This window comes from Rhagoletis pomonella, unplaced genomic scaffold (assembly GCF_013731165.1).
Source record: "Rhagoletis pomonella isolate Grant_MI unplaced genomic scaffold, Rhpom_1.0 Rhpom_scaffold_00011, whole genome shotgun sequence".
Classification (NCBI taxonomy): domain Eukaryota; kingdom Metazoa; phylum Arthropoda; class Insecta; order Diptera; family Tephritidae; genus Rhagoletis; species Rhagoletis pomonella.
The window spans coordinates 10,418,997-10,431,572 of record NW_023458565.1 but is presented as its reverse complement, the minus strand read 5'-3'; the positions used below and the strand labels follow the sequence as shown (position 1 = coordinate 10,431,572).

The following is a 12,576-nucleotide window of genomic DNA, read 5'->3' as shown; positions in this document are numbered from 1 at the left end:
GAAACTAATTTGTTAAAAGAATGTTCAAAGCTCTATTCACTTTGAGTAAAAAAAAAATCGAAATTTCAGTCCGTAAGTTCTCTCAAGGATTTGCCTTTTTGCAAAGGCGCTAGTGTATTTGTAACATAGCCTCGGCTACGCTACAGGAGAGTAAATGTAATCCAAATTGAGGCTGCTATTTTTTTGCTATCACATACTTCCATTTTCACTATTTATCACGATTGAAATAAATTATTTATCACCAAAAAATTTTGGAGATATTTTTGGAGATAGCTAAAAATTCGGAAAAAGGTTGGCTATCCTATTTTAGCACTTTAGCGATGGCGAAAGTTAGAATCCAGTTTTTTTTTCCGAAAAGAACCTCATCAGCAAGAAACGCTATGTTTTCAGATCTAAATATTTTAGCATCCTTTCCAAATTGTTTCCCATAATTTTCATATTTATTTGATAAATAATTGCAAAAAATACGTTTTTTCTTCCAAAAGTTTCAGGGCCTTTCGCAAATATCAGCAGCACCAAATTTTTTTTCAACATGGTTGACAACCGAAAAAGGCTTTTCCTTTTTCGAACATCCAATCAGCCAAACCTCAAACAACTTGCCTTTTGTGATAGCATGATAGCCCAGAAAAATCCCGTTTTTCTTGAAAACGGCTAAAAACGGCGGCTTAAGTAAAATAAGATCAACTTATTACATCCCAGTTTATCCATTTCCATTTCCATTTTGTTTGCCGAAAGTTAACAAAATTGTAAAAGCTTACATAAAATCATAAATGGAAATAAATCCGCAAATTTTTGAGGTTATGCAGCTAAGTCAGTTTTTCTGCAAACAAATGATAACAAGTAACTTTTTTAAATTGGGACATAGGTTCTCACATAGATATACTTTTCTTTCCCATTTAAAATTTTCCTTTAGTTATTCGGACTTTACAAAAACAATGCACTTGAAATTTACAAAATAAACCGGTTGCGCAAACAACGTATCAATGACGTTTTGAAAGTGTAACTTTGGTTTATTGCTGTATAACGGTGTTTTTCATTTTACAAAAACTAAGTGAAGTTTCTGTTATTTTGGAGTATTCCCTACAGAATGGCAACAAAAAATAATGTAAAACTGCCTTTACGAAATTGGACTTTCGCACAGCCAAATGTATCATTTGACCTAATGTGCGCTGCTAAAGAAGTCTCACTTCAAAAAGAATTTCAAGGCAAAATTACTCATGGCCCTAAATGGGATTCATCTTAGTGGATATCTTATGACTTATTTTCGTAAGAAAAACTACAAGTTTATATTAGTCTTAATAATCGGCTCCGCTGGTAGGTCGAATGGGCAGAAATACTCCTGCTCTGAAAGTATTCAACGCGGGTCGCGATGCTCTTAACAGAGAAAGAAGAGGACCTCCTCTGCTTTAGAAATTCCAGGCGGAGAAGGACTTGGCATTTCCAATTGTCGTCAGTTGGTTTTGGACTCGCCAAATCGCTTAGGCGGTTGGTTACAGCACTAATAATCAAGAAGAAGAATCAGCTCTTTTAATCCTTTGGTAGTATAACTATTCATCCACATTATAATTCAGTATATATGTATGTATACATAACAAAACTATGTGTGTCTATTTTTATTTTGTCTTTATTACTATTTAGTCAAAATGTAACACTGAACGCCCCTGTAAATGACCAAAAATGTATTTATCTTTGCAGTGTGCTGCGCATAAAAATAAGACCATGCAGTACGTACTTCAGTGCAAACCCTGTTGAAGGTTTTACAAATGTGCCATGCATACTATATGTAACAAATAAAGTTAAAATGCTTAAGTTAATTGTTTAAAATTTACACTTTGATTTAAAATTCAATAAAAAACTAAAAGACGAAAACCAACTGAGTCACTGAGCATAAAAATGTGCATTGAACTTAACACCTTCTCACTATAAATAGAGAATCGAATTGACCAAAGGTATCAAACCAATTTAATCTGCTTTCAAGCAACAACCAAGCCAAATCAAAGCAATTTCAAGATGTTCAAATACGTAAGTTTTTGGTTGCTCCATTCCCAGTATTTTCTTACTTTTCCGAGAAATTCTTAACTAATTTCAACTTTTTTTCCACAGGCTGTTGTACTCTTCGCCATGATCGCCTGCGCCGCTGCTAAACCAGGTATTCTTGCTGCTGCCCCCTTGGCATATGCCGCACCTGCCGCTGTTGTTGCCGCTCCTGCTCCATTTGTTACCGCCACCAGTAGTCAAGTGATCGCACGCAACTACAATGGTATCGCTGCTGCTCCAGTTGTAGCTGCTGCCCCTGTCGCAGCTCCAGTTATTGCTCGTTACGCTGCTGCGGCTGCTCCCGCCGCTGTTGTTGCCGCGCCAGCTCCTGTGGTGACTGCTACCAGTAGCCAAGTCATTGCTCGCAACTACAATGGCATCGCTGCTGCACCCGTCATAGCTCAATATGCCGCTGCTCCAGTTGTTGCCCGGTATGCAGCGGCTGCGCCTTTAGCCGCTCCATTGGCTGCTCATTATGCCGCTGCTCCACTCCTTTGGTAAAAGAAATGGAATCGCATGAGGCTTTTTTGATGCTTACCGAAATAAAGAAAGAATTTTTGATCTATTTTTCTATTTATAACTTTTAGTTAGGTTAGTTATTGGTAGTCAGGAAAGTTGTGTCAGTCTTTCAAGAAGATGATTCTAAAAATGTGCTGCGCTTATCTGTCAGTCTTCTGCGGATACGGTTTTGAGGGTTTTTATAAACTCTCCGTATTTAATACTCGATCTATTTGAAGCAGTAACGAGCCTTAAATATGCCGATAAGAGTATCGATAATATCCTAATTATTTATAGTATTTAATGCTGTAAATATTGTATTGGCTTATATTGTAAATATTGGGGTCGAGCAAAATGCAGGGTGTGGATGAAGCGTAACACAGCACATAGATGATCTCGTGTGCTTAGCCACTGCCATATCAAGACCGTAGTGCGCGATATCGCATCCTTCCAGAATTGACCCTGTTTCCACAAAATACTACGGATCTAGACCCGGAGGGTGTCGACTCCAGTCCTATCCCCCCAATACGGGGTATCATGCGTCACCGTGCCAATTGGATGGTTTGCAGTCAGGGGACTTTCCGACTGTATTATAACGGCGCCTCCGGGATCAGAGAACCAAACTAGAATGGGCAAAAGGGATCCTCGCCACTAGAAAGAAGCGCAAAGTAGGTAGTATCGGCGGGATTCAAACCATCACCACCAATACCCCGAGGGAACTGACCTCAAAAAGGCAGCGATCTGGGACTGGAGACTGTATTGAATCTTCTCCCTATCGATATTTACGGTAGATACCAGGCCAGCGGCAACGTAGCTAGACTGAATGAAGCTCATACATGGAGAGACCATAGGTTCGGTCCCCCAAAAATTCTGGGCACCATTTCAGCAATCCTAAATAAGCTGGAACGAGAGCTCGTTTATAGTGGCATCACAATGGGTCGGTCAAATTGGTCTAAGTGTGTCACTCTGTCGGTCCGTGCGGAGTGACAACCACCTAACCTAATGCTGTAACTACTCCATCACCACGCGCACAGACTTTAGTGCCCACCGTACTTTGTTGGGTCAAAAATTGAGCCAGATCTGCTATGATTGCTTACTCTGCGAATCCTTCTTCCGAGCAGACAGAACTGATCTGATTTTATTCGACTGAAGTGCCTAGGAAATGTGTTTTTCAGAGTCTTCCTGTTATTGTCTCTAAATGTGCCATCTCGCCTCCGTTTTGCCGGAAGTAACACAAAACAACGCGTGGTGAAAAGAGCAATTAAATTACATTACATTGAGCTGAACTTATTATCGATAAGAATTTGTAGACAACACCACTCTATGACTGCCAAAATGTACAAATCGTGTGTTCCCTGTTTTATTGTAGTCAGACATAAGTACGTTTCGCTACTGAGTCCTTTTGGACCTGTGTCACGAAAGACTTTACAGCAGATTCGCTGCTATCACCATTGCATCGATTGAGTTATTGGAGGTTAACAACGGGTCTGCTCTTGCATTCACCAGAGTTTTTATAATGGTCCAGTTTGTTAACCCAGGCGGTAAAGGCGTGTTGCTGAGATCATATCTAAAAAGCGTACGTGTCGATGATCCGTAAGCAATGCTTCATCCTAGACTTGCCATTACCGACCAGCTGAGAGAGTGAGATCTAGTAGCGCCGACGGCAGTAATGAAAAGGGGCTCCGCCCTCCATATTCGCTCAAACATTCTTTATTATTTATTACTTACTCCTATCATTGATGTTGGAGCTGCCTCACAAGATAAAGAGGGCATTTTTATCGTAGTCAATGATAACCTGATGGTTCTTACATCGACAAAATTCAATGAGCTAATGTAATAGAGGTATGAGGGAGACATCAACCTGGGAAGTAGACGGATGACAAGACTACATATTTCCTGCACCCCATCCTGGTGAATTTTTTAATAACGTTTACTACTAATGAACATAAATATCAAGTTTATCATTAAAACCAGCTGGCATTTGGATATACTGTGTACATATACATATATATAAGTATTTATGTTTTTTTTTGTACGTGAATGACAAAGAGTTTTTTGAAAAAGCTTCATTATGGCATAAATGCCCTTCGGTGTTTCAATTTCTCAACATGAACTGAGTTATCGAGATATAATGTTTCCAAATGCGAATAGTTTACAAACTTCCAAAGCAGATTCACCACTTTCATATAAATCTTTATTTTCGAACTTGCGGAAGAGAATCTTTATCAAGTTTGTAAGAATATTGAAAAAAAAAATGTGTGTAGTCAACACGTTCTTTTGCCGACTATCAAATGGTAACCGATTTATTCATCATAAAGTCTTGGCACGTACGTCAATGTGGTCTTTGGGTACGCTGACCATCGACCATTGGTTTGGTGAAGACTTTTTTTGTGGTGGGTGAGTGCAATGAAACCGCTAGTAAGTGCACACACACACACACATATGCACCTACTTATCTACTTAAGTGAAAAAGTTTTTATGTGTTTGAGGTTTTTTCGAACATACAAACACATATGCACATACATATGTATGTATGTATGTTTTATGACTTTTTTTCTTTTGCCTCTCCATATTCAATTGCATTTGCCTTCTTTGGCAAATTGCGTTTGCCTACGATTCGTGTCAAGGTCGTATGTGCTCGAGTGTTAATAATTTTGAAAAGTTGAGTGAACTTTTTTGCAAATAAAAGTTACCAAATTATAAATATATACTGGTCATAAGTATATGCGTGCATATTTCCTCTGAAGTAGTGGTTACTGAGCCTTCAACTTGTTAAAATATATTAAAAATATGGCGCCCAAATTTTTTCTAGTTTTTCGGCGAGCTGTCCCCTCGAATTTATGTTGTGCCTTTGGATGTTATCAGACAAATGGTAGATCCTACAATTTCATGAAGGCTACCAACGGACGATACCGAATGGAAATACAGTGCAACTGCACATAGAAGCAGTGGCCATGACGTAATCGGTGCCATATTTAATAGGAGAACATATAAAACAAGTCTCAAAACAAAGTCAGCTGATTCTATTTTGTCCTTTGAAACACTATGCAGCTGCGTAAAAAATTGTTTTAACAATGTCCATATTTTTGTTTTTACTACTTCTTGTTTTTACACGACAAAATGGAATAAAAGCTCAAACAATATTCTTAACTGCACCGCCAGTATTGGAAATACTCAAGAGCTATCCCTTTCAGATTTCCAAGAAGCAAGAAGTCATCAATAAGAGACTTTAAAACTCACCCTAGAGCAAAAAGAGTTTTATTGGGAAAACAGTAAAAAAAATTAGTCAATGAACTCTAATTATCCAAATTTAATCCGCTTTCGTATTATAAATTACCCTCAAAACGCGTTAATTCTGTTTTATTTAAAAATCGAAACATAATAAAAAATAAAATATTGGAACTACCATTTTTAATTTTTAAATACTGACAACGGAGCGTAATCGTCCCCATAAAAAAAAAGTTCCTAATACTGTTTTTTTGTAAAAATTTGATTATTTTTTAAAAATTAATCAGCCATATACGATCTGCCATTCGGAATTTTTAAATTTTTTGGCCAGTTTCTTAAAATTTCAATTTTTATTTTGAACTCCAGACCAAATTAAAACTCGTAAATCAATTTCGGATCTTTTTACAAGCTTTTATTAGGTTTCACCTGTATGTAATCAAATCTTAAAATCATTTTTTAGCCAACTTCTCGGTGAGATAGGGGATTGAAACTTCAAACTTGGCTCAGAACTCGATGAGAATGTAATATGAAAGATGAATTAATCGGCTAGATCTGGTTGGTTTCATATTTAGAATGTACTTATATTACTTAAATGGAAAGAAATAACACCGCGAAAAATTTAGTCGTTAGTTCGTGTGAGGATAGTTTTTTTTATATTAACCCATATAAAAAGCATGTCTTAAAAAATTTTTGTTTGATTACTTGCTTTTCTTTCCGGCAAACTTCTCTGACATTTTTGGCCATTCATGTTATACTTTGGGAATTAAATTTAGCGCTTTCGATAGAAGCAAAACTTTGATATCAAACAAAATAGCTCTGAAAGTTTATATAATTCAACAAAAACGAAAATGTGACTAATGTTATTCCTTTTAATCGAAAATATTGCCACTAACCCACAATTACTCCTTGACCTGAAAAAAATTGGTCGAAAAATAATGTTTTTCGGAAAAAACATGCAAAAACTACCGGATTTGTTTTGAAAATTTTTTGTATATTTTTTATATAAATTTACAGAGTTTGAGACGAGAAGCACGATCTCACTGTTTAAAACGCCAAAAACAACACTCAAGTTATAAAACGCATTTTGTAGTTATTGATTTTTTTCGAACCTGTACGTTGTAGCGCTATTCAAGATATTTAATGTGGGCCCTGATAGAAGTTTTTCGACTCTTTGAGAACCAAATTAAAACAATTTTAAAGTTAAATTTTTGAAATTTCATTTTACTTTTTTTTTTTTTTAATTTCAGAGTAAAAACTCGTACAGCAGTTGCGTAATGCTTGGTTGACTAAGAATGCGTCATGCAATAACTGTATTGATTGCATCTACTATCTATCTAAGGTGACAACCTATCACAATCTTAAGTAATAAAACCCTTGTTAAGTTAATCATAAAACTATCTAATTTTTATTTCGGAACATATCACAAAGCGAGCCTCATACATTTCCAATTCCTTTACCAAAGAAGAGGAGCAGCGGCGTAATGCGCAGCAAATGGGGTGGCCAGAGGAGCGGCAGCCGCATAACGAGCAACAACTGGAGCAGCGGCATATTGCGCTATGACGGGAGCGGCGGAAAAACCATTGTGATTACGTGCAATAAATTGACTGCTGGTAGCAGTCACCACAGGAGCTGGTGCAGCAACAACGGCGGCTGGAGCAGCAGCAGCTAAAGGAGCAGCGGCAGCGTAACGAGCAACAATTGGAGCGGCGAGTGGAGCAACAGCGATACCATTGTAATTGCGTGCGATCACTTGACTGCTGGTGGCAGTAACCACAGGAGCTGGAGCGGCAACAAAAGCGGCAGGTGCAGCATAAGTCAAAGGAGCAGCAGCCAGGATGCCGGGTTTAGCAGCAGCGCAAGCGATGAGAGCGAAGAGAGCAACGGCCTGGTGGAAAGGAGAGGGAAAGAAATTTTAGTAACTATTTTTATAAAAAAATAAAATTTTAACAAAGTTTCTTTAAAAAAAAACAATTCTTAAATTACTCACGTATTTGAACATGTTGAAGTGTTAGGTGTTTCTTTTCTGTGACTATTGCTTAAGCGAAAGCTAAAGATGATTTGATATCCATTACCAAAATCGGTGCAATATTTATACTCGTAATTAAGGGTTAAAAATGGAAGGTGCCTATCGATGTGGTAGTATTCAAGTTCAAAAGAACTTGAGTATCTAATGTAGATATCACTAATAAGTAGTTGAATAACAATTTTTTTTTTTTTAATTTGCAATTTGACCACTTACATATAAACATACATTAAAATAGTTGTTGCCTACTCGTTGAATTTTAAATACTCTGAATTACAAATGCAAACCATGGCCTTAGCTTCATATGCGCAGTGAACTTCTTGAATGAATGCAAACTATTTTTTTGGGTAATTGAAGCAGACGCACAATTTAAAATCTGTACTGGTGGGGTTTTTAAAATACACTCATGAGCATACAAAAAAATACTAAAATTGTAAAATGCCCTGAATAGTAATGTAGAAGTGGCTACTTGTTTGAAGCTTTTGATGCATTAATTTATTTTGCTAAAATGTTAGGTTTACTACAAGCAAATTCACTATAAAAGCTTAACTGCATTTAACAAACCGCATCATTCACTTACCAACTTTTGTTCAAGAATCAAATAACCACATACCACAAAATCCATTAAAAATGTTCAAATTCGTAAGTTGCCAGCATTCTACTTAAAAATCCTAAAAGCAGAAATTTATTAACAATTTCTTTCATTCAACAGATCGTTGTACTCTTCGCCGCTCTCATTGCCTGCGCTGTTGCTAAACCCGGTATCCTGGCTGCTGCCCCATTGGCTTATGCTGCTCCCGCCGCTGTTGTTGCTGCTCCGGCTCCCGTGGTGACCGCCACCAGCAGCCAAGTGATCGCACGCAACTACAATGGTATCGCTGCTGCACCAGTTGTTGCTCGTTATGCAGCCGCTGCACCTTTGCTGGCTGCTCACTATGCTGCTGCTCCATTCGCCGCTCCAGTATTCTCCCATTATGCCGCTGCTAATCTTCCAGCTGCTTTTTTGTAAATGTGGTTATTATAGTTAAATAAAATTAGTACAAATCAATTTGAAGGATTTTCTTTTTAACACAAAAAAAAAATAAAAAATGGAAAAGACCTCGTCAAGTCAGAGCTTTTATTATAGCAAGCTGTTTAAATATTTACCTAAAGTTTAAGACTTTGAAAGAGATGTTCCAGAACCTGATCTTGATGAGGTAAAAACACCGATAAAAATTTAGAAAATTGCAGGACCGGACTACCGATTGCAAAATATGGTCAGAGGAATGCGTGCTCTGCCACGAACTTTGCAAAGTATCGTATAATTAGTTTTCTCGACATACTAGCATTAGGAGCAGTTGCTTCTGTGACGTCTTGTCTAAATTTGGGATCCTCGGCTTACGGTATGGTGACGTTGAACACAACTTTTAGTTACGCCCGAAATGGAAAGGAACTCTCCGAGTCTTTCGAAAACAAACGCGGCTTTACGATTAGACAAGGCGACTGTCTCTCCAGCCACTTTTTCTATCGGATGCTTGAAAGCGTCATATCTGAAACCAATCTAAATCGTAGTGTTGCCATATAAAGCCACCGAAAGTAATATGCGGATAACATTGATGAAAGTGTTGGCATTAAAACCCGGCTCGCAAGCTAAAATTTGTGCAACTTAGAAAGAAAGGCAAAAGAAGTTGGTCTAGCAATGAACGAAAACAAGGCAAAGTAACTCCTGGCAGCACACAAAAAGTCTCCGCGTATTGGGACACACGCCTTAGTTGGCAGTTGAAACTGTACTCAGCTATGATCGATTCCATTGACACCACAAATAATGATAGCTTGGCGATAAAGCTCTTGCCAATCGGTGCCACTTTGGGCTCTGTAGGCAATCGAAAAGCCGGGATCTATCTCTCATCATGTCCGTCCACTTATATGTCGCGGAAACATTAACGATTGCTCCCTGCCTGCGTAGCGACGAGTATCGAAGAAGATGGAGTGACAAATTGTGCCAGCTTTATAGTGACAAGGACATAGTTAAGAGCATAAAAATACAACGATTGCGCTGGCTTTGGCATGTTGAACGCTTAGATAACGAGGCTTTGCTGAAAATGTCCCTTGACACTGCAGCCATGGGTGGACGATGAAAGCAAGGGCGCCCACGAACGTAATAGAAGGACCAAGTACAGAAGGACCTGTCCACACTTGTTGTGTATGACTGGCGAAGCTATGCAGAGGTAAGTAAGAAGTCTATTTACTGAATTTGAATATCATAATTTATGGTGAGAATTCACCAATTAAACGCGTATAAAATTTATCACACATTTTCAATGAGTCTAAATTCTCCTACGCATACCTTGCTGCATAACGAGTAATCACTGGAGCAGCGATTTCATTGTGGTTGGCTAAGGCCAGATTCTCAATAATAAAACCCAATTGTTTTTTTCTAACAAGGTTTTTTCAGTAACTATATTTTATAGGACCGCCAAAACCCCTAGGAAATGCCAGAAAATGCCATGGGGGGTTAAATAAAAAATCTTCATTATTAAAAAATGGTTAAATAAATAATTGAATATTTTTATTGGAAGTCTCCTGAAGATAACCAGAGTTGTCCGATCGAAAAATATTGATTTTCGAGAATTCTATACCATTCCACGAAAAGTTGTTTTTTCCCATACAAAATACATGGAAAAGTTTGAGCGACCTCTAAATATTTTTTGATTTCAAAATTAAAAAAATTGGGGTATACTTCTTTTCCATATAGAACAATCCTAGGGGGTGAGAGCATTAAAATTCCGACTTTACTTATTTTGGACCACCCTAATGTATATACATATCGTCACCTTAATTCACAAAGGTCCTAAAAAGTGGCATAACTCCCTTGTTTTTCTTTTTAAAATTTTTAGTGAGGGTATATTTTAATATATCTGTGAAAAATGCAGTTTCGAAAAAAATTTTGATTAGGACCTTTGTGAATTAAGGTAACGACATGTACTTTTGTGCAAACCTGTTGAACAAATTTTTGAGTGATTCATCGTCAAACAATTCGAAAATGTTTACAAAACAAACTAGTAGTGTATAAGACATAGCATTATTTGCATACGTACATGTGTGCATGCATATTTATTTACGTGCATGAACACTAAGGTGGTCCAAACAGAGTAAAGTCGCAATTTTCTCACCCCTAGCATTGTTCAGCATCGAAAAAATTATACCACTATTTTTTTTTTTTGAAATCAAAAAATATTTAGAGGTCGCCCAAAGCGCTCAAAGTTTTCTATGATTTTATATGGTGGAAAAACAACTTTTCGTAGAAATTCTTGAAAATCAATATTTTTCAATCGGAAAACTCCGGTTCCCTTCAGTAGACTTTCAATAGCAATACCCAATTGTTTTTTGAACCATTTTTTAATACTAACAATTTTTTATTGGGGCCCATTGCATTTTTCGGGGTTTTTGGCGGACATATATATTGTATTTACTATGAAAAAAATGTTAAATCTACAATTGGGTATTTTTATTGGGAATCTCGAGCAGAAAGACAGAGTTTTCTGATAGAAAAATATTGATTTTTAAGAACACAACGCCTTTTCTATGAAAATATAAAACACATGGAAAACTTTGAGCGCTTTTTTTAATTAAAAAAATGAGGGGTATGAGGTTTTTTTCGATATACACCAATCCTAGAGGTTGAGCGCAATAAAATTCCGATTTACTTTTTTTTATATGCATTTTTGGACCACCCTAACATATACTATATCCTCTTTGTGTATAGAAATATTTTGGGTAATTTACAATAGCGCGCACGCGTACATTTTAATTTTAGGCCAAAAATACCGCTAAAAGTTTGAGCTAACTAGTGACATTGAATTATAATTAACTTTTTGAAACAGTTCGTCGTCGTGTGAAATTTAACGGTATATTTATTAAAAAAAAAGTTCGATTGTTATTTTAAGGGCGTCACGAATGAACTTGAAAAAATATGTTTTATTTTTTAACATAAAATCGAATACGCCGCTATTTAACATAAAAATTGTACAAAGTATACAAGTTAAGCTAGTACTTTTTATTTACGAAGTCGGATTGGAAAAAATTGCTACAATTTTATATTGACCTGGTTAATTTTATGCTCAGTTGTTTGCTTCTTCGATCTCATCGTTTGCCTGGCTGCCAAGCCTGGCACACTAGCCGCTGTCCAATTTGGCTTAAGTGCTGAGCACCGCCGATTTTGTTGCCGCTTATCCTCCTGGCATCGCTGCTACTGCATTTGTTGCCACTATAGCCGTCCCAATCGTTGCGCGTTATGCGATCACTGCTTCTTTAGCCGCACCGCTGCTTGTTGTTCATTGTGCGGATTCGCTTGACGCTGATCCTCCACTGTTGAGGTAAGAAAGTCAAGATTTTAGTTGAATAGGCTTATTTGTTTAATTTTATGCAATTAATTTGCTTTCAGGATTTTTTTTACTCAGTAAGTATACATATGTATTACATAAAAGACGAACCTTGAAGGTCTTGTAGTTGTATGTAAAAATTGTTTTTTATTGCAGCTTTGGCTTAGGTTGGGCTAATAAAGTCCTTAATATACTCATTGCATATTCATATACTGTTATATCCAAGCTTTGGGGCATGATTTCTGTCCGTCGGAAAAGGTATCGGCATTTTCCATTCTCCACCAATCCGAAAGGAGTATTTTTCGGACAGGGCGCCCAAGAGGCCATTGAACGGCCCGATGGAGGTGTGAACTCAGACTCAACTATTTTACTGATGAAGGTGGCTCAAACTCAGGAAGTTGTACTGAAAATGGAGTCTGAACTTAAGCT

At 37.3% G+C, this 12,576-nt stretch overlaps 3 protein-coding genes across 5 annotated transcripts; 2 read left to right on the top strand and 1 right to left on the bottom strand.

The window, feature by feature from the left end:
• Positions 1 to 1,989: 1,989 nt before the first annotated feature.
• On the top strand, positions 1,990 to 2,538 carry LOC118747023 (cuticle protein 16.5-like). Of its 3 annotated transcripts, none has more exons than XM_036481015.1 (3): positions 1,990 to 2,022; positions 2,104 to 2,333; positions 2,418 to 2,538. In XM_036481015.1, the coding sequence occupies exons 1-3, from the start codon at positions 2,011 to 2,013 to the stop codon at positions 2,536 to 2,538; spliced, it is 363 nt and encodes a 120-aa protein (XP_036336908.1). In that variant the 5' UTR covers positions 1,990 to 2,010. The 3 variants fall into 3 exon arrangements, with proteins under 3 accessions (XP_036336908.1, XP_036336910.1, XP_036336909.1); XM_036481017.1 differs by having other exon boundaries at positions 2,011 to 2,022; positions 2,104 to 2,309; positions 2,421 to 2,538; XM_036481016.1 differs by having other exon boundaries at positions 2,011 to 2,022; positions 2,104 to 2,538.
• A 4,669-nt stretch (positions 2,539 to 7,207) lies between these two features.
• LOC118747022 (cuticle protein LPCP-23-like) lies at positions 7,208 to 7,868 on the bottom strand. The gene is made up of 2 exons (XM_036481014.1): positions 7,751 to 7,868; positions 7,208 to 7,648 (listed from the first exon to the last, which is right to left on the bottom strand). Exons 1-2 carry the CDS (start codon positions 7,760 to 7,762, stop codon positions 7,217 to 7,219), a joined length of 444 nt encoding a protein of 147 aa, XP_036336907.1. The 5' UTR covers positions 7,763 to 7,868; the 3' UTR covers positions 7,208 to 7,216.
• A 548-nt stretch (positions 7,869 to 8,416) lies between these two features.
• Positions 8,417 to 8,795, top strand: LOC118747152 (cuticle protein 10.6-like). The gene is made up of 2 exons (XM_036481139.1): positions 8,417 to 8,428; positions 8,499 to 8,795. Exons 1-2 carry the CDS (start codon positions 8,417 to 8,419, stop codon positions 8,793 to 8,795), a joined length of 309 nt encoding a protein of 102 aa, XP_036337032.1.
• The last annotated feature ends 3,781 nt before the right edge of the window (positions 8,796 to 12,576 follow it).